Consider the following 21,486-nt stretch of genomic DNA (forward strand, 5'->3'; position numbering starts at 1 on the left):
ATAACAACAAGAAGAAGAGAAAAAACATTTCTTATTTGACAGCTATAGAAAATTCTCTTAACCTATATTCTAGTAGTGAACAAGAACATTAAGAAATCAAACACCATTTGTATGGTTTTTATTCAAGAGAAGAAAATGTCCTTAAAAGGACAAAGCATGAGACAATGTAGTCTGTTTAAGGAAGGCATTTTGAAAGGAAAGTAGAAAGGTAAATCTTAGTCTCACATGCTTTGGGCATGTTGTCAGGGTGACCACTCCTTGGAAAGATACATCATACTGGAGAAAGTCACTAATGCAATGGGTTGACAACAGTAATTGTAACAATCCCGAGGATGATGCAGGATAGGACAAGGCTCTGTTCTGTTGTTTAGAAGGTTGCTATCAGTTGTAGTTGACTTGATGACACCTCATAACAGTTTGTATGGAGATAATGGAATCATAGTGTGACTTACTGTTTTGAAAGCTTTATTTTGGAAATGCTAAGGTTTTTAATGATAAGTATTCATGTATATGGTGAAAATTTAATGTTCCAAAAGTCACCACCATTGAGTTGATTCTGACTCATAACAACCCTCTGCTGGGTTTCTGAAGCTGTAACTCTCAACAGGAGGAGACCGGCTGTCTTTCTCCTGCAGAACCACTGACAGATTTGTACTGTCAGAGACTCAAAGTCTTTTGGTTAGAAGCATATGCTAAAGACTATGCTACTAGAGCGTCTTAAATGTTAAACGTGGGTGCTTGTATATGAACTTCTGATGTATGCTAGCAACATACATCTATGTAAACATCTCCTTTCACAATGAGTATAATATGAGAAAAATTGTTATTTGTATGCTTCTTTCAAGCGTGCTCTAAAAGTTGATGAACAGTGATTCTAACTATGCAATTTATGATACTTTGAGATGAAGGCATTATTTTGCTTTATTTTGTTAACAGGAAAATGTTAATGTTAATAGTTTTGTTTTTTCTTTTTCTTTTGTGTATTTGTGTAAGGAAGGAAAAGTATTATGCTGCAACTTCAGCGATTAATTATGTACTAATACTAATACTTTGGCAAACCTAACCTGTACTGTATAACTAACTCTTAATGTGCGTCACCAATAGAGAAAATAATTAAATAGACTTATTGAATCTAACATGCTGTAGCTTGTATATTCTATTAGATAATATTTTCTGTTTCTCGGAATAATCTAACTTTGAGAAAACCAAAGGCATGTAATAGCAGCATTAACAGTGGAAAAAAATGTAACTTGATTTTTAACTTTTTATTTTCCTCAGAAAATGAAGTATTTTGGTCTGTGAGTTTCACTAATTACATTTTAATATAATTAAACTGTTTATATTTTAATAGAAAAGTAGGTAAAATTATTTGGTTTGTATTTTATGCTTTGAGTAATGAAAGAAATCACTTCAAACAGGTCCATGCATTATCTGAGATGTTTATTCGTGTTTACATGGCTGTTTTCTCAGTGACCCTTGTTTATTTTCTTTTCAGATAAAAGAATGGCTCTGTTTAAACTGTCAGATGCAGCGAGCTCTAGGTGGTGATCTGGCTCAAATGCCACCATCACCGAAACCCAAACCGAAGACTGCCCCTGTTGCTTCAGCTCCAGCCGTGAGCAAACCAGCTCCACCATCACAGCAGTCTTCCCCAAAGAAGGATGCTGCAGCTAAACAGGACATCTCAAAGCCTCCTGAATCTAAAAAACCCCCACCACTAGTAAAACAACCAACCCTCCATGGTTCTCCCACCCACGTGGCCAAGCAGCCTCCTGTAACGGAGCCCTCGGCCCAAGCAGCCCCTCCCAAAGAGCCTTCAGGTGCCCCTGAGCAGGCCAAGGCTCCTGTGGCTGATGCTAAACCAAAGCAGCCCAAGGCGGTAAAGCCGGCTACAGACAGTGGACCTTCTTTGTCAGCAGCAGCAAAACCTGAAGCTCAGAGCTCCAAAGAGCCTTCACCAGCACCAGAGAAAGCAGCCCCTCCTCTGAAAACGGACTCAGCCAAACCTTCACAGAGTTTTCCACCAACAGGAGAAAGAGTCACCCCATTGGATTCTAAAACCATACCTCGGCCTGCATCAGATTCAAAAATTATCTCACATCCCGGGCCTAGTTCTGAGAGTAAAGGACAAAAACAAGCTGATCCAACTCAAAAGAAGGAAGATGCCAAGAAAGCACAATCCAAGATGAGTCCAAAGCCAGATGCCAAGCCCACGCCAAAAGGGTCCCCAGGACCCACTGGTTCACGACCTACCACTGGCCAAACTCCTCCCACACCTCAGCAGCCTCCAAAGCCTCAGGAACAGTCGAGACGTTTCAGTCTGAACCTGGGAAGTATCACTGATGCACAGAAATCACAGCCCACAACTCCTCAAGAAAGTGTCACTGGGAAACTCTTTGGGTTTGGAGCATCCATCTTCAGCCAGGCATCAAATTTAATTTCTACAGCAGGACAGCCTGCATCTCATTCACAGAGTGGGACAGGGGCCCCAACAAAGCAAGCCCCTCCTCTTTCACAACCACCTCCTTCTCAGGGGCCCCCCAAACCCACAGGTCAGACACAAGCAGCGCCTGCAAAGGTCCTACCAGTGAAAAAGGAAACAAAAGCTTCAGCAACTGAAAAATTAGAGCCCAAAGTTGAACAAGTCCCAGCAGTAAAAAGAACAGAAACCGAAAAAAGGCCACCGCCTACAAAGGATAGTAAACCTGCGACTGCTGAACCACAGAAGGTTGCTGTTCCGTCTAAACTGGAGAAAACTCCCAGGACAGATTCCCTTTGTCCTCTCTGCAAAACTGAACTCAACATAGGCTCTAAGGACCCTCCTAACTTCAGTACTTGCACTGAATGCAAAAATCAAGTGTGTAATCGGTGTGGATTTAACCCCACCCCACATTTGACTGAGGTAAGCCTTACCTATATTTTATAAGTAAGGGCATATATTAGTGTCTAATCTGAAATATTCTTGTCATCAGATTTTTGAGTAAAAAATATATTTTGAATGATGAAAATAAGTCGATACTTAGAAGAAATTTAAGCTACTCACTAAATGCTTAATATTGCAGTCATGTAATTTATATTTGGGTATAAATATACCAGAAATAAGGAGGCAATATAAGATAACAACCTAGAATTAAAAGTATTCTTAAGCAAATAAATACAATAACATATCTTCTAGTTATTTATGAACTAAAGCCTACAGCTCTGAAGGAATGTATAAATGCCACATAAAAGTTGTATTTATTATTTTTCCTGATCTTTTTGATGTTTCTCATCTCTTAAAGTTTGGTGGTTGCATATCCATAAACATTATGAAGGCTCTTATTTTGCAAAAATTGTTATGTTTATGTAAGTTACTATTTAGTAGAAAATACTGGTTCATACAGGTGATGTCTAGGTAATGTTTAGTGCTGAGCATCTCAGACTGCTATTTGAATCTACAAACTGTCAAGAAGATGGGCAGTTTCATCTAGTAAAGATTTTTAGACTAGAAATCAAATAGAGGGTTGCTATAAGGACCACTCTGAGTTGGAATGGACTCAAGGGCAGTGGCTGGTGGTCGGCTTTTAAAAATTCTGTTTAGATAGATCCTGGTATCAATAGAAAGGATCATTTTACTAAGTTATGAAGAGGGAAAAAAGAGTGGATTTCTGTGATTAAAATCAAGGATTATTTTTCATTATAGAAAGATAAAGATATTTTTTCAAGTATCTTAATGACCAGGCTCTCATTATTGTTTCCTTGGACTCTACCCACCACTGACCTTCCATTGCGTTTCCAACGCTGTAAGTGACATAAATGACACTGGGGAGATGGTTCATCTTTCTCCCATTCAATGACTAAAAAACAGAGGCAAATTTTTGCCAGTATGGTTGTTAAAGAATGATTATACAGTGAGCTCAAGGGGTAGGTATAAATGATTGATTTCATTAACTTTAGTAGTTCAAACTCAAACTGATTACTGTTGAATTGATTCTAACTCAGTGAGTCTCTATTGAGTATCCAAGGCTGTAAATTAGGCCAGAAACTACTCGTCTTTCTTCTGTGGAGCAGCTGGTGGATTAGAACAGCTTTCGACATCCAACCTCATGGTTAACAGTGCAGCACACTAGGGACTAGACCATCAGAGCTCTTAATGTTCTCTTAAAAGTAGTAACAATGTTGTAATAAACATTTTGTGAATTAATCTAAAATATTTGTTCATTGTTCTTCTACAAATCAAACATTTGTAAAGCATTATTTGATTCTAATGTCCTTGATTTAGTCAGCCTTTGAAATGGAAAAATTGAGTTTATTTAAGCATCTATGCAAAAGTTATTGAGTGAAACACTTTTTGGAAAAGGAATAAAACATCTAGAGTTTTTATTTCTTTTTAATTGCAAACAGACATTAGGTAGTTTTGAAGTAATACCATAGTAAGTTAATAATCCTTACAGATTTTAGCATTTTTTCTCTGTGATAAAAGAATGCTGAGATCCTTTTTAATGGTATATCATATTTGTTGCTTTGTGCATTTTGGTTTGGTTTTGGTTTTTTTCAGGACGTCATGAGTGATAAAGACTAATTATAACTTGTAGAGTTTTGAATTGAAGTTAACACCAAAACAAAAAAACCCCCAAAAAACCCTTAAATTTCTTTAGTGTTTTTAGAGCTGTTTTGCTTGTATACTCATACAGAGGGAAATTTTGGGGTTTTTCAATATATTTATTTATATTTTATAGATTTAAACAATGGTGACCTTTAATAAGGAGCTCTGTGGTACAAACACAATGTAATTAAGTAGTTATTAAAAAAAAACAACCAAAACCACAAAACACCTCAATCACTAAAAGCAAAACTGTAATTACTATATTTCTTTAAAATGTGTTTCATACACACTAAAAAAAGTATGTGTAGTGGAGGGATGAATTATATCTAAATACACACACACACACACACACACACACACACACACACACACTTGGACTGAAAGCAATTACTCTAATTCTATCAATAGTTATAGTGTAAATTGTGGGCCCATCAGAAGAGAGACAGTATACTTTGCAGGGAAAACTCTGGTTTTCTGTATGTTGGTAAATGATAATTTGGAGGTGGTAATTTGGCAAAGAAATCTATTGAATCAAGCGGAGAATTACCAAGGGCATGTTTGTGATTTTGTTAGTTGAATAAATTGAAAATATAAAGAGTCTCATGCAATTAGATATTTTGATGAGGTACTATTTTATTTATAGTGGGATTTAGATTGCCAGAATTTCAAGCAGGGTTTAAATTGCTGAAGTTGGATGGATCCTGGCTGAAAGCAGGAATTACTAAAAGAATATCAGTTGTATTTATTGACTAAATGGAAGCATTTGAATGAATTGATCGTATAAAACTATGACTAACACTGATAAAAATGGAAATATCAGATGTTTCATTTTGCTCATACTACACCTATACCTGAGAAGCAATTATCCCAACAGAGCAAGGGAATGCTTCACAGCTTAAATCAGCAAGGGTGTATGTCAGGGTTAAAACCTTACTCCATACATGTTCAGTAATCAACTGGACAAATCATTCACAGCATATACATGCATAAAACCCAGTGTAAGAATGATAAAAACATTAATAAAAATAATGAAAAATAAGTTGGACTAAATAAAGACGAATGTGGCCTCAGGATAGAAGGAAGACACAACAACCTGCATTAAGCAGATGACACAACTTTACTTGCTGAAAATGAGAACTTGAAACACTTGCTGCAGAGAATCCAAAACTACAACCTTCAATAAGGATTGCCTCTCAACATCAAGAATACAAATATCCTCACCACTGGACTGAGAAGTAACATCATGATACATGGAGAAAAGATTTAAAATTGTCAACAATATAATCTTACTTGGATCCATAATCAACACCATTGATACAAGCAGTCAAGACATCAGAAGACATAGTAAACTGGGCAAGTCTGCTTTCAGAGACCTCTCCAGATCATTGAGGAGCAATGATGTTAGTTTGAAGACTAAGGCGCACTCAGTTTAGGCCATCATCTTTTCAGTCACTTACTATATGTCTCAGAAAGATGTTTAGTTAATAAGGATGACAAGATAAGAATTGATGAGTATTGACTATCCCATGGATTGCCAAAAGAACAGACAGATATATCTGGAAAATGTGCTGCCAGAGTTCTCCTTGGAGGAGGGGGTTGGCTCATATAGTTTGGGCTTGTAGCTAGGTGACTATATTCTTTGAAATCGACATGTTAGGAGAGGTGGAGGGTTAGCAGAAAAGGGGAAGATCCTTAACAAGATGGATTGATACAGTGACTGCAGCTCAAGTGTGTTAGAGATGATGCAGATGGTACAGGATATGATAGGGTTCAGAGCTGTTGTTCATAGAGTAGTCACTCTGAGTTGCACTGAACTGATAGTGTCTGAAACAACATCAACCCTTGTTTAAAACATTTTGCATTGCAGTTTGAAATTGTAAGGCCGTATTTTATATCTGGAAATAATCAGTATTATCAAAAGTGTCTAGTGTTCCCAGCTTACCTTCATATGCTGACCCACTAAAATTTTTTAGCCTTTATATCTTTTGATTTCAAGGTAAAGTCATTGGCTGATCTGGAATCTAGTGAGTGTCTGGAGATTAAGTGAATTAATCTATGTTCACATATTTAACACTATTTTTATCCCAAAGCTCCAGGATTTTAAGAGGGCCAAGTGGAAAAGAATAGCACAATGTAATTGCATATGATTGTGGATAGTTTTTTTATTTTTTAATTGTTTAAATTTTATTTGTTTACTTATTTTGTTTGTACTGTCAAATTGGATCTGACAGTTATAAGAGGAGATAGCCCCTCCTTCTCCAGCAGAGCATCTGGTGGATATGAACCACACGCCTCTGGGATTGCAGTGCAGCTTCCTGCCACTAGGCCACCAGATACTCCCTGTGGATAGTTTTTGTAGATGCGTTTATTTTTCCATCAATTTCCATATGTGATCCATGAGTTTCATGTGACATTCTGGTGTTTATACCACTAATCTTTCCTCTTCATTCTTCTTACTTAGGAATGGTTAGGAAAGCATCTCCTCCTGGCTTCTTTGTTTTAATGTATACTATTTTGTTCATTCTAATTGTGATAATTTTCTTGCAAGCAGTATTAACTGTAATGTCAGAAAGAATGTTCTGAAAATACTCAGTTTGTACCTGAACTATCAAGAAATAATCTCCCTTAAGCAAGGATTCGGCTATTCTAATTTATTTTTTTAATAAAGAATTTTCAGTGATCTATTAAGTCTATGCTTCTATTTCACTAATCAGTGTAAGGCAGGAATTTGTTTCCTGTTGGTGACACCCTTCCCCCTTCCTCTGGAGGAGAGAAGAACTAGTTATAATTTACTGTATGTTTTGGAACTATAACTGGCATTTCCCCTCACTCTCTCATTAATCAGATACACCTGTCTCTAAGGTTGCTTCCTGTCTCACACACAACATCCCCACAGCTCCTGAGCAGTGCCAAGGGATGCCTGCAGGGCCCTGGAGCATAGCCATGCATTAGCCTTAGCTTAACTCTTTGATGTCCAGTTTATAAAAATTGTTCTATAATCTGTTAATTTCTGATAACAAGAAGTGTTGTTTTATCTTTTCATTTTGGCTGCCTTGGGGAGATCTTGTCTTGGCTGTGAAGCTTTTTGAATGAGCTCATCTTACAGATTTTAGAAGCATCATTGAGGACAAAAGTAATATGTCACATCAGGTCATTTTTTAAAATTTCTTTTTAGTTCAGTTCAGATTTAAAAGGAGTTCAATTTACTCTGAGTGGGTATTTTTTTTTAACTGCTTTTACTATGTTTTGAAAAATAATCCATGGTCAGTGTCATTGCTATTGTGTAGGAACAAATTCATTGTTCACCTTCCAGGGGGTTCCAGGGGCTATAAATCTCATGAGGGAAGATTGACCATCTTTCGCCTGTGAGGCTACTAGGGCATTCAACCTGCCAGAGAGATGTCACTCTTGGGTTATCAGTGCAGCTACCTGTTAACTGGGCAGGCAGAGCTCCTCAAGTTACCTGAAATCCATGTTGAGTTATAGAAAATGACTTTACATTTATTTTCTAGTATTCCAGCCAATTCGAGAATCACAGTCCACCCTCTCCCTGCTTTTTTTTTTTTTAAGGTTAGTGTTATAGCTGTTACATCCCATGTAGTTGAAACCAACTCGTAGCTGATCCTCCAGTGGGTTTACAGAGGCAGTAAATTGTACAGGAGGAGATTGCCCATCTTTCTCCTGTGTCGCAGCTGCTGGGTTTGAGCGACGTGCCTGTGGGTTGGCCGTGCAACTCCTTACCAATAGACGGACCTGGGGAGCTGGATATGTCACTTGGCAGTGATTTTATTTCCTGTTAAGTTGTGCCAGTGAGTAATTAGAGAAAACCAAAATCCTGGCCATTGACCATATTACCACCTATAGTAACCATGTAGGACAGAGAAGAACTGTCTCTAAAAGTTTCAGACTGTAAGCTTTACAAAAGCAAATGTCCATAGTTTTTTTCCACAGAGTTGTTGGTGTGTTCAAACCATTGACCTTTGACCATTCAGTTAGTAGCTAAACAGTTAACCTGCAAACCACCAGGGCTCCTAGTAGATGATTACTAGTACTTTAATAGTAATTCTTTTGTATTCATGGGTATCAAATCAAGGCAATATTTGGAAGTCATAGTAGTGTCTGTCTCACTGAATTGGATTTAGATGGTAGGTTAAGAAAAATGTGGTTCAGATTCATTATGTCATATTCCTTTAAAATAATAGATCACTTGTTCCGCATTTATAGGTGGAAGTAAAGAATGAAGTAGGTCTTTACCTTTATATAGAGGAAGTGTGAGAGTGCACAACATACTTATTCTACTTGCAATAAATACTATTTATTATATTACTCCTAGTGTATTAGTATTTTCTCTATTAAAACCATGCATTAATATTCCCTTGCTGTCAATGGTAGTTGCTAAATTATTGCTTCATTCAGTATTTTTATATATTTAAATATTTTCCTTTGGTGTATTTTATAGAAAGGTGTGCTGATAACCCAAATGTAGTACCTCTCAGATGTTAGATCCATCAGCACCTCTACAGGAAAATGATGGGCCTTTTCCTCCTGTGGGTTGATAGCCTCTGAAAATCCACTGGAGGGTCAGCTATGAGTCAGTTCCTTCTCAACAACGATGAATTTGAGTCTTCTGTTTGTTTTCTTTTTCTAAATTGCTAAAAGTATTGGACCATTAATTATGTTCTTGGTGTGCTGTGGTTAAAATACTCAACTACTAATCTCCAGGCTGGCAGTTGGAATCCAATAGCCTCTCTTTTAGAAAAAGATAACATATTTTTCTTCCATAAAGATTACATTCTTAGAAATCTTAAAAGGCAGTTCTGTATTTGTGAGGATATATAAATTCTAAATTAGGTTTTCAGTGGATTTGTGAGTTTATGTTCTGATTAGCTTTGCTTCAGTGCTGTTGTTTCTTTAAAGATGCTTTGTTTAATACATTAGTCACTGACCACATGTGGCTAATGAGCATTTAAGATGTGGCTAGAGGCTGTGAGTGACACTAGGAACATTATAGCCAATGTTAGATGGATCTTACCTGAAAGCAGAGAGTACTGGAGGAATGTCTATCTGTGTTTCATTGATTATGTAAAGGCACTTTGATTTTGTGGATCACAACAAATTGTGGCTAACCTAGAGAAGAATAGGAATCTCAGAACACTTGTTTGTGATCGTGTGAAACTTATATATGGACCTGGAAGCAGCCATAAAAACAAAGGAAGGAAAAAAATACATTGTTCAAAATGAGGAAGGGAGTGTGTCAGGGATGCATCTTCTCTATACCGTTTCAATCTGTATGCGGAAATAGATAATTCTGGACTTTATAAGGAGGAATGTGGCATCAGTATTAGAGGAAGACTCATCAACAACCTTGATTGCTGAACTAGAGGGGGACCTGAATCATTTGCTGCAGAAAGTCCAGGACTACAGTCTTCAATATGGATTGAAGCTTAACATCAAGAAAACTAGGTTCTTACCGCTGGGCCAGTTGGCAGCATCATGATAGACTGTGAAGAGATTGAGATTGTTGACAGCTTCAGCTTGCTTGGCTCCACAGTCAATACTCTGAAATCAAAAGACAAATTGCAATGGGAAAGTCTGCTGTCAGGAACCTCTCCAGAGTACCAAACAGCAACAGTGTCATTCTGGAGGTGTGCTTGATCCAAGCCATGATCTTCATGGTTGTTTGCTATGCCTTAAAAAGCTGGACAATGACTAATGATGATAGAAGAAGAATTGATGCCTTTGAGTTGTGATTCTGGAGGAGAGTGTTGAACATAACATGGTCTGCAAAGAGAGTAAACAGATCTGTCCTGGAGAGGGTGAAATCAAGTTGCTCTTTGAAGACAAGGATTTAGAACATTACAGAATCATATATATATTAACATATTAACATGATTTAAAATAAAAATTCACTTGTATTTCACTACAAAGTCAGATTTAGGGCATGACTACAAGCTCAGTGAATTATAAAACTCTACTTAATATGTCAGTAGTAAAGTGTATATTTTTTTATAATGTTATTCCCCTTGTAGTTGAATACTAATTACAGTACATATATGAGAAAATAACTTATAACAGACATTTATTTAAGCAATTGAAGTTGTTGCTTTGTACTGTTGAGTCAGAACTGGATGATAACTGATCCTTCAGTGGGTTTTCAGAGGCAGTTAATCTCATGGGAAGGGATTTCCCATGTTTCAACTGGTGAATTGGAACCATGTACCTTGGACTTGTCCATGCAACCCCTCAACATTAAGCCACCAGAACTACCTAGCAATTGAAATTGCTTTAATATTTGTTAACATGAGAAAATTATATCTGCATGTTTATGTATGTGTATCCTTATTTATATGTATATACATGTCAGTATATGTATGTAATGTATGTTCATATTTTAGATATGAAAATGGGCATTTCTCTAGGAAGAAGTGAGACCTTAAAATAACAGGTTTAATTGTGGAGCATGTGGTGTAGTGTGTTGTTATAATGAACTGTCAATCACTTTTGCCTTCTGATTTTTAGCAGTGAGCATGTAGTGGCAAGGACAAGAAGTTGTTAGATTTAAAGATGTTTTTCATATGAAATTTTTTAATAAAATTTTTTTGCACTATTTATTTTGCTTTATTTTCCCAACCACTTAACACTATAAATCAGTTTTTGTTTTTTAATAATTTTAATGAGCATTTACAGAGATTTTGGATTTCCATTCATTCATTGCTGCACTTCTCTCCCTGCCCAGCCCCCCACCCCCACCCCCAGTTCGCTTCTCTCTTTCAAAAGCAAAAGAAACACTCCCTCCCTGATACACAATCCCCCCACACCCCTTCCGCTTTCCCTAGTACACTCCACTATGCAACCTTAATTGTGGGCTCTTGTGATAACCATAATACCCTATCATACATCGCTTTTAAATTATTCACTCCCTCATCTGTTTCAGTGCAGTATACACAATTTATCCAGTTTTTCTCAGTCTTACCCCAATCCTGATATCAGCCCCATTTTACAACAGTGGCACCATGCAATATTTGTCCTTTTGCGACTGAGATATTTCACTCAGCGTAATGTCCTCCAGGGTCACCCATTTTGAATAATATTGCATGAGTTCATTGTTTTTCAGTGCAACATAGTATTTCATTGTGTGAATATTCCACAGCTTCTCTATCCATTGGTTTGTTGATGGGCACCTGGGTTGTTTCCAACTCCTTGCTATTGTGAACAGAGCTGCGATAAACATGGGTGTGCATTAATAAAAATAATTTAAGATCTCCATGTTCAGAATGATTTAAGTTGAATTTAAATACAATTTCACTTCTTGAAATTTATTATGACAATAATGTGTTTGGATATTTAGTTGTGAGAAGATCTGTCAATTTGATTTTCTCATCAGACAGTACACAAAGTATGGCTCATAAAGACTCAGCATTGCTTCTGTAGCCCATTTATTTTCAGGTGTTAATATAAAAAAGGTAGTAATTTAGTATTATACAGTTGATTAAAAAACATATAAATGACAGTTTTGAGAACATTTGTCAACATTGTTTTGAATAATGGAATTGGTTTTGTACTCAGTCAAATTACCTTTTGTAGGTTATTGTTGTTGTTAATTGTTGATTGCCTTCCAATAGAGCATGACTCATAGCGACCCTTCGAACAAAAGGCCTGATGATCCTCTACAACTATCACCATTTATCAAAGTTCATAGAGGCATGTTGCTTAGGAAGTGGGTGCTATTATTGTTGTTTAGTTCTACTCATAGCGACTCTATGAACAAAAGATCTAATGGCTTTCCATAGCTGCCGTTGTTTCTCTAAGTTCATAGAGTTTCCAGAGGCATGTGGTTGAGAGAGTGGATACCATTCCTGCTTCCAAAACTGTTTTACAGCTGGAACTCTACTAAACGCTGTTCACAATGGGAATCCATTGTGGTATTTGATATCTCCATGACACAAGGTTCAGCATCACAGCAAACCCAGGTTACCTCATAATTTCATTATTGATTTTTAAAGCCACACCCTCAAGCAGGCCTTCACCCTTAGTCTAAGACACACGGGTGGATGCCATTCATAACAATTATATATTATAATTATGTATAACTATATGCATGTAATTATATCTATATATATCTATATCTATATATATCTATATATCTATCTATATCTATATCTATCTATCTATCTATCTATCTATCTATCTATCTATCTATACTCATTTTAATTCTCTATTTCAGGCATAGAGTGATTTTTTTGCCTCTTACATTATCTCAAAGAACCATCACAAGCAGTTTTCTTTCCTTCCTGTTAAAAATAGAACTGCTCCACCTGCGCCACATCTTGAGGGGAAGGCTCATTGAAGCACTCTGTAAACAGTATACTATTTCATTGAGTAAACTCTGCAATTATTTCTTCATGAGACTCTATATGCTTCTGACATCTATTATATGCATATACTTATTCTTGTTTCATCCTTCAGAACAATGCAAAACATGAATAACTGCTAGAAAGATAAACGCTCTGCACTTGTTTACACACACACTCACACACACACTCTAACATTCACATAGAAGTAATTATGTAAGTATTATCTAAGTATACAAAACCTTTAATAATAGATTTTGAAGTTTAAAAAATGAATAGTCTCAGCTGAGCTGTACAAAACAAAAGCTTGAATATGATTCGTGACTTTTATAAAAAGAAACATCCTCTATTTAAAACCTTGTTCGCTTATCAGGATTCCAAGCCATTTACAGTGATTTTTCTCATGGTATTGTAATACAGTATCAAGACATATACCAGTTGATGATCTCAATTCAATATAATTGTATACTTATTCGAATTATTTAGCAGGTTTTTTTTCTTTTTATTGTTTTTCATAAAAGGATAATCCTACAAAATGCTTCACTAAAAATATGCCCCTTTGTTAAGCAAGTTTGAAAAACCCTTTGTGTTCCATTCTTCTTGAAGTTATTACTTCCCTATACTATTTAGCACATTAGTGCTATGAGAAGTCTTATAAGAAAGGATTTCTAATAAAGGAGCTCTAGCAGGGTGCTCTGGTATCCTAGTCTGTAGGGAATTTTGCTTCTAACCCAAAGGCTTTCCCCTTTATTTGAACCTACTGGCAACTGCTAGAGAGAAAGATAGGTAGTCTTTTATGGGATTTATAGCCTTGAAAACCTCTTTAAAGGATTATTTATCAGTTTGTTCTTACTCATTGGCAATGAGTTTGAGTGGTGTAGTATATTGTGCTGCTAACCAAAAGGTCAGAAGTTCAAAACCATCAGCTGCCCAGCAGCTGCTCTTCTTGGGAAAGAAAAACGTTCTCCTTCTACTAAGATTTACCACTTTGGAAACACAGTGGAAGCTTATGGTGGGTCAAAATTGACTGAAGTAGAGATGAATTTAGTGAGTCATTTAGCCAGGTATATCCTAAATTTATTTACCACAGAGCCCTTTTATTTACATCGTAGAACTGTGGTTGTGAACAGGTGAGTTAGAACGAATCGATAGATGACCTTCCAGTGGGTTTTCAGAGATAGTGAATCAAGCATGAGGACTTTGCCTGTCTCCTGTGGAGCAGGTAGTGGATTTGAACCATGTACTTTTGTGTTGGCAGTGTAATTCCTTATATTAAGCTGCCAGAGCTCCTTAGAATTCTAAATTTCTAATTCTAAAGTTACACATAAATTCTAAAATTCTAATTCTAAATCTTGAGGATATGCTGATGTGCAAGAATGTTGCTAATATTCTATCATGAGAAAAGAACGAAAGAATTTGAATTAGCCAACAAAAATTGTCTAATCAGTTCATATATGATTAAGAACAGAAACAAAATATGTGATTGATATTTTCCTAATGAGTAAATAGCTCGGTTTGAGATGCGTCAGCATGAGAAGAGTACCTTTATATCATGTTTGTTGTATCTGTGTAACTAATTTTAAAAGTAATCAGGTAATAGAAGCTTCCCCTCTGTAACTTCAGTACTGCTCTTGCGACCTTTTGTGTTCCATTGGGCCCCTCACAGCACTACCGGCCAATAAAACAGAAAACTATTTCTTTGGGGAAGTTGGTCCTTAATCCAAATAAAATTGCTTTGATGAATATTATTTCTGATTTGATATTTAATATTTCTGACCTATACCTTCCCAAGACTATATTGCAAAATGGTTAAGGCTTCAAAGTAATGAATTAAAAGAACTGGATTAGAAGTTCTGATTATACCAGTTATTGAGTATAAACTTTATCCTGTGTGAATTACTGTTCATCATATTTTTGTCTGTGACATACAGGGCCAAGGGCTTTGTTTATCCTATTTGTGATTGTGTCTCTTTCCCTTAATAGTTCCTAATAGATGTTGTTGTAACTGTTGAATGGAAAATTATTTTAGCTGACCCTTCTAGTGGGTTTTCATAAGCAGGAAATGGAACTGGAGATTCCCTGTCTTTCTCTTGTGGAGAAGCTAGCAGATTTGAACCTCCTGCCTTTGAGTTAGCACAGCTTCTTACCAATAAGCCACCAGAGTTCCCTACATAAGCACATGCCATTGTTAATTGCCTTCAAGTTGAGCACGACTCATATGGACATTATGAACAAAAGGCCTGAAGCCGCTCTACAACTATCAACATTTATTAAAGTTCATAGAGTTTCCAGAGGCAGGTTATTTAGGAAGTGGATGCCACTCCTGCTTCCAAACACTTACTGATCCTAAATTAAACATGTTTTGATGACTAGAGTTAGACATAGGGACCTAATAGCACATTTGCAAGGATTGAATGTGATCTTCTCTTTACCCTTTTTAGATCCTGATGTACAGTTTTCAAGAAAGAGTATTTTATTTATGAGTAAGATTTTATCCCTACAATTATTTCCTTTGACTATAGAGCCATAAATAATGTTGCCTTTGGAGTATATCCATTAAGCCAGGCACAATATTCAGCATGCCCATATAGGATGAATAATCCTTCCCCATGAGTTCTTCATGTGTTCTATGTTATACTGAAAGGCATCATAAATCCTGAGTGTCGTTCTGTACCACTCTTTCATGTCCTGCAAACAGTAGTCTTTTAAACTTTTGTCAGTTCTACCTGCTAAAGATCTCTCTGCCTTGTTCGTTTTTATCCTTACTATGACAGCCTTGCCTGAGTCTGTGTTTATTGTTTGCACCCACAAAAGACCTTGACATTTTCTAAATGTTTAACTTTCAAAATATTTCTGCATATGTATGTTTATAGCCCCTTATTTATCACTTTATTTTGAGTCAGTTAATCTGTAATTGGGTATTACACTATAAATGCATTAGGCAAAATTCAGTTCCCCCATAACTATGAGCTCTGGTAGCCTAGTGGTTAAACGCTGCACTTCAATCCCAAAGGTACCCAGTTCAAACCCACCAGCTTCTCCTCAGGAGAAGAGTGGGCAGTCTCCTTTCATGTGATTAAATTACCTCTGAAAACCTGCTGGAGGGTCAACTCTGGGTTAGTTCTGACTCAACATCACAAAATAATAACAACAACATAGCTATAAATATGCCCCGATTTCTCCAATTTTCCCACATCTTTATATGGATAACTCTTATTCACACACTGAGATTCAGCTCAGAGTTATTAATTTCCCTTGGCCTCTAATAGCTATTCCCTAGGACTATAGTCAACCTTCAAACATTATTGCAGTATCTGTTTGTGTAATCTCACTAGCATTTCCTCAGGAACAAGGAATTAGTCTCAGAAATAGCCAAATGCTCACACAGAGTAGATAATAAATTTATACTTGTTCAGTGAAGGAGAATCAGCATTTAATTAATCATCATGGTGTCACCGTGTTTTACATGTTGCACAACTGAAAAGTCAGTGGCTCAAATCTGCTACCTGCTCCTGGGAAGAAATATGGTCAGTCTTTTTAAAAAATTTATAGCTTTGGAAACCAAATGGAAGATCGTTATGAGTTGAAATAGGCATGTGGAATTGGGTTTAGTTTAATTTGACAGTTTTGAATGAAATATATGTCTTATGAAAGTATATTTGATTATGTTTACTGATTTTTAAAGTATTAACCTGTTTTGTTTGCCTTCACATATATTCTTGAACTGTGGGAGGATTAAAAAGACAATGCGACTTTTTTTTTTTAGACAATGGGACTTTTAATTAAAGAATATGAAAAAATTATTTTTCCAGTTATTTGCTGAAATAATACCTAAATGTCACCTTGCTTAGGAAATCCCACCCAGTACCAGAGGTTTTTAAAGCAATCAGCTGCTTTAAGGTTGACAATTTGAACCCACCAACTGCTCCTTGAGGGAAAGGTGCAACTGGGCCCTCCTGTAATTGTCCACAGCCTTAAAAACCTTAGGGGCCAGTTCTGCTCTGGCTTGCAGTGTCTTCGTGGGTTAGAATTCACCCTATGGCCATGGTATAATGCTTCATACCTACAGGAGTTGACAATATACCAATTGACATATTTCAACAATAAACACTGCCCTGGATATATTTACTAAGTTGTGCCAAGAAATCTGGAGGACAGCCATCTCGCCAACTGACTGGAAGAGATCGATATTTGTTCCCATTCCAAGGAAGGGTGACCCGACAGAGTGTGGAAATTATCGAACAATATCATTGGGCTGTATGAGGAGGACTGTGGCATCAGGATTGGAGGAAGATTCATCAGCAACTTGCATTATGCACATGCCATAACCCTGCTTGCTGAAACTGAGGACCCGAGGCGCTTGCTGCAGAAGATCAAGGACTGCAGTCTTCAATGTGGATTGAAGCTCAACATCAAGAAAACAAAGGTTCTCACCACTGAGCCAATTGGAAGCATCAGTATGGAATGGTGAAGAGATTGAGGTAGTTAACAATTTTAGTTTGCTTGGCTCAACAGTCAACACTCTTGGTACCAGCAGCCAGGAAATCAAGGGATGAATTGCCTTGGAAAAGTCAGTTATCAAGGACCTCTTCAGATTACTGAAGATCAGTGACGTCAGGCTGGAGACCAAGATTCACATGATCTGGGCCATTGTCTTCACAATTGCGTGCTATGCATCAGAGAGCTTGACAGTGACTAGGGATGATAGAAAAAGGATTGATGCCTTTGAGCTGTGGTGTGAGAGAGGTTTGTTGAATATACCGTGGACTGCTAGGAGAACAAACAGTTTCATCATGGAGAGGGTGAAATCAGGCAGCTCCCTGGAGGCAAGGATTCTGAAGCTTTGTCATACTTTGGACATATTGCAAGGAGGGACCAGTCCTTGGAGAAGGGACATCATGCTTGGGAGAGTGAAGGGACAGCGCAAGACAGGAAGACCCTCTATGAGACTGATCGATTCAGTGATTGGGATAATGGGAGGAGGTGTGTCGGAGACAATGGGGTTGGCACAGGATAGAGAAGGGTTTAGGGCTCTTGTACATAGGGTCACTATGAGTCGCAAGCGATTCGATGGTACATAACAACAACAACCACCTGGGATAATAGTTTTCTTATTTTATCCCCTTCCTACTTAAATGCTGTCTTACCTAATAGTTAACTAAAAAGTTTATTCGTTTTAGTTTTCATTGTGTTGCTACCCTGTTAGAATGCAGATTCTGTGAGTTCCAGCCACTCATAATGTGGCTGGATCAAATCCTTGATGGAGGAGTGAATTAATGATTTACAGTTATTGTAGATGATTGATATCTGATTGAGACAGACTGGAATATCAGTTCAAATTGCTAAAAGGTCATCCTCATACTTGGTTAGCCTCATATAATTTAATCATTTTTCTACCTCATCTTTTCCCGGTATACCCAGTTCAAAAGGTTAAAAGAAAATATCATTTGAAGAAAACATTTCTTCAATAAATTCTCATATAGGCAAGCTGTGAGGGGATAATGTCTCCTCAATTAAAGCTGGAGGGTGAAGGAATGATAGTACACATGCTTTTAGGAAGGGAGAACATCAACTTTGTGATCAAGAGGCAATGCATCGGAGAATGCTGGGTCACTTGGGTTTGAAAACCAAGTAATTCTGCTTTCACATGCCTTGTCAGGGCAAGTTAGCCTTATGTAGCTGGGTTCTTATTGTATAAAATGGATGATGTTTACAGGGCTTTATCAGTGTTGGATTTCCCAAGAAACAAGGTAAACACCGGTTTAATTATGAAAGTGTTTACTTGTTTAAGTGTAGTGAATAATTTTACATTTTTCTTTACATGCCTTCTAGCCATGGCTAGATTTTGTCTCTACTTCATAGCACCTTCCTACAGAATGAAAACTTCTTTAAAAATTTCTAATCCCTGAAAGGTTCTGTGTGTCCAGTAAGCAAGGTAATAAGCACAGGTTTATTTGTATTTATTAATCTGTAGCAAATAGTTAGTTATGCATTTTTTTCACCTGGAGAAATTCATATGAAACTATTCACTGAAAGATTAGTTAATTAGCAGAAATAATCTTTTAAATTTGTCTTATTATTGGTAATATGAGCTTGCATCTTATTTGCGGAGTAAGGATTAGTAGAGTAAATGTATCTGAAACGAGACTGTATGTGATAATTAGCAACACTCCATAGCTACAGCTGCCAAATCTGTAAAGACACGCCTTTTACTAGAAAGAGAAGATCAAAATTAGGGTTGGTTGATTTTGGGATTTGGTTGTTTTGGGGTTGTTTCCCCCCCCCCCATATGACTTTGCACTTTTAAGAGGAATTAAGCTATTTACTAAAGTGAGTTTTGATGTAAAATGCCAAGTGTAGTCTTCTACCTTAAACTTGAAAGACTGCTTCATGTGATTTTACATAAAGTGGTGAAAAGTAATGGGCTTTGACTAAAATGAATACACATGCATTGCTATGTTCTTTTATTTGTGATTTCAACACTTGTTTCTATTTTTACTTTGTGAGCTGCTATGATTGCAGCATATTAATATGAATGCATCCTTTACATATGAAAAGAAGTTAAATCTCTCAGATTTTCAAACATGCTTTATTTTGAGAAGTTCATCATAAATTTGCTTTTAAGAAAGTATACTTGGAAAACCTTACAAAATCACTGATAAGTGATTAGCAACAAGAATATGTTAACATGAAAAAGAGTCACCAAAATTTTGGCTAACGGCTTAATTAATTAATTCAGCTGGGGTCTGAAAATAAGTTCCTGATATTTAAAATATTAAAATCCTTTTAAAGTTTCATATTTATAAAAAATTATATTAAATGGATTTGTATTACCATGACTTTTTTGCTGAATTATATCTAACAACCAGAATTATTTTAGTGATTTATTCTAGTTCTTTAAAACAAGCAGACATCTGCTGACTAATACATTTTGTCATCTTCAGTAAATGATAAATATACTTTTGGACAGATAGATTTAATTTTTTTTAATTATTATTAAATTTTATTAGTTTCAATGAACATTCACAGGGATTCTGGGCTTTCACTCCTTGCCGCACCATTCTCTCCACCCTCCTCCCCAGTTTGTTCTTCTTCCCCGCCAACATTAAACAATTGTTTCATTCATAGTTTTACAATTTATATTTTCTACTATATTGGTAAATTAAGTAACACTTAAAACTAAATATAACACTGGTGGCCTAATGGCAAGAACCTACTCTGCAATCCCTAAAGCACACAGTTTGAATCCATGAGCTGCTCTGAGAGAGAAGGAAGGGAAATTTCCTCCCGTGCTTTTAACTGCTTCTGAAAAACCTTCTGGTGGGTCAGCTATGGATCAGTTCTGAATCGACTGTACACAACAATAACAACAACAAATATAGATTTCATTTGGAAATGTGAATTCTCTCAAATTAAGATACCTAGAGGGTGCACTCTGTTAACAGGAAGATTGGGTGGCTGGAATACCTGAGCTGGAGACAGAGGAGACAAAGATTTACCTCCTTGAAAGCCCAATGGAGGGTCTCCAAGAATTGGAATTAACTTTACAGCATGGGTGAGATTGTCTCTCAGTTTAAATTGTGAACATAGAACAGTTTCCACCCCCCCGCCCCCAGCCCAACAGTATTCATTTTCTCTGAAATTTATGGGCTTAAAACAATACGTATTTGTTAACAGTAGTAGGAGTCCAACATGATATAGCTAAATTCTGGGCTCAGATTTTTACAAGACTAATCATTGCGTGCTCCACTCTGGAAGTTGACTGGCTGGCGTCTCAAAGGTGGTCTTGTCTTGATAGCAGTCAGGCAAGGGAAGTTTCTGGAGTCCTTTTTGTTGTGTGTTACTGTTCTTTTTCACCCTCAAAAGTGAGCGGCCCTTGATCCTTAGACTAAGGGTAGGGGTGGTAGCCTGCTCAAAGGTGTGGCTTTAAAGTCCTGTAGGGCCTGAGAGCCACAGGCCATGTTTGTTGATTTTAGAATGAATATTCTTTAAAAGACACAGCAATCATTTGTTTGCTGTACTCGGAGTTGCTGTGATGCTGAACACTATTTCATAGTCATGTCAAATACCACAATAGTTACCCATTATGTACAATGGTTGGACAAGCTTCCATATTGATTCAAGTTGGGAAGCAGAAGTGGCATCCACACCTAAACTAAATGCCTCTGGAAACTACAGATTCTCTTATAAATGTACAGAAATGATGTAAATTGTAGAACAGAGTTCAGATCTTTTGTGCAAAGTTTACTCTGAGTCATATTTGACTAGACAACACTTAGCCACTGCTAAGTGAGACTAACATTCTTCCACTTTGCACATCACTTTTTGTCAATGTGTTGTATGAGGTAACCTGGGTTTCCATGGGCTATCAAATACCATAATGGTTTCCCATTGTGGACAGTGTTTGGTAGAGCTCCCAGTTGTAAAACAGGTTGGAAAGCAGAAGTGGCATTCACTTCCTAAACCACATGCCTCTGTGAAACTTGGAGAAACTGTGATAGTTATGGAAAGGCATTACTCTTTTGTTCTTAGAGTCACAATGAGTCGACC

At 36.9% G+C, this 21,486-nt stretch overlaps 1 protein-coding gene across 1 annotated transcript in view; it reads left to right on the top strand.

Moving 5' to 3' along the window:
- Positions 1-21,486, top strand: part of PCLO (piccolo presynaptic cytomatrix protein) — a 445,980-nt gene that overhangs the window by 20,063 nt on the left and 404,431 nt on the right. Inside the window, exon 3 of the mRNA XM_006896143.1 lies at positions 1,496-2,902. Within this exon, the coding sequence (XP_006896205.1) occupies positions 1,496-2,902 (1,407 nt within the window). The remainder of the gene's footprint in view (positions 1-1,495; positions 2,903-21,486) is intronic.

This window comes from Elephantulus edwardii, unplaced genomic scaffold (assembly GCF_000299155.1).
Source record: "Elephantulus edwardii isolate Elephantulus edwardi_28Jun2011 unplaced genomic scaffold, EleEdw1.0 scaffold00183, whole genome shotgun sequence".
NCBI classification, from domain to species: domain Eukaryota; kingdom Metazoa; phylum Chordata; class Mammalia; order Macroscelidea; family Macroscelididae; genus Elephantulus; species Elephantulus edwardii.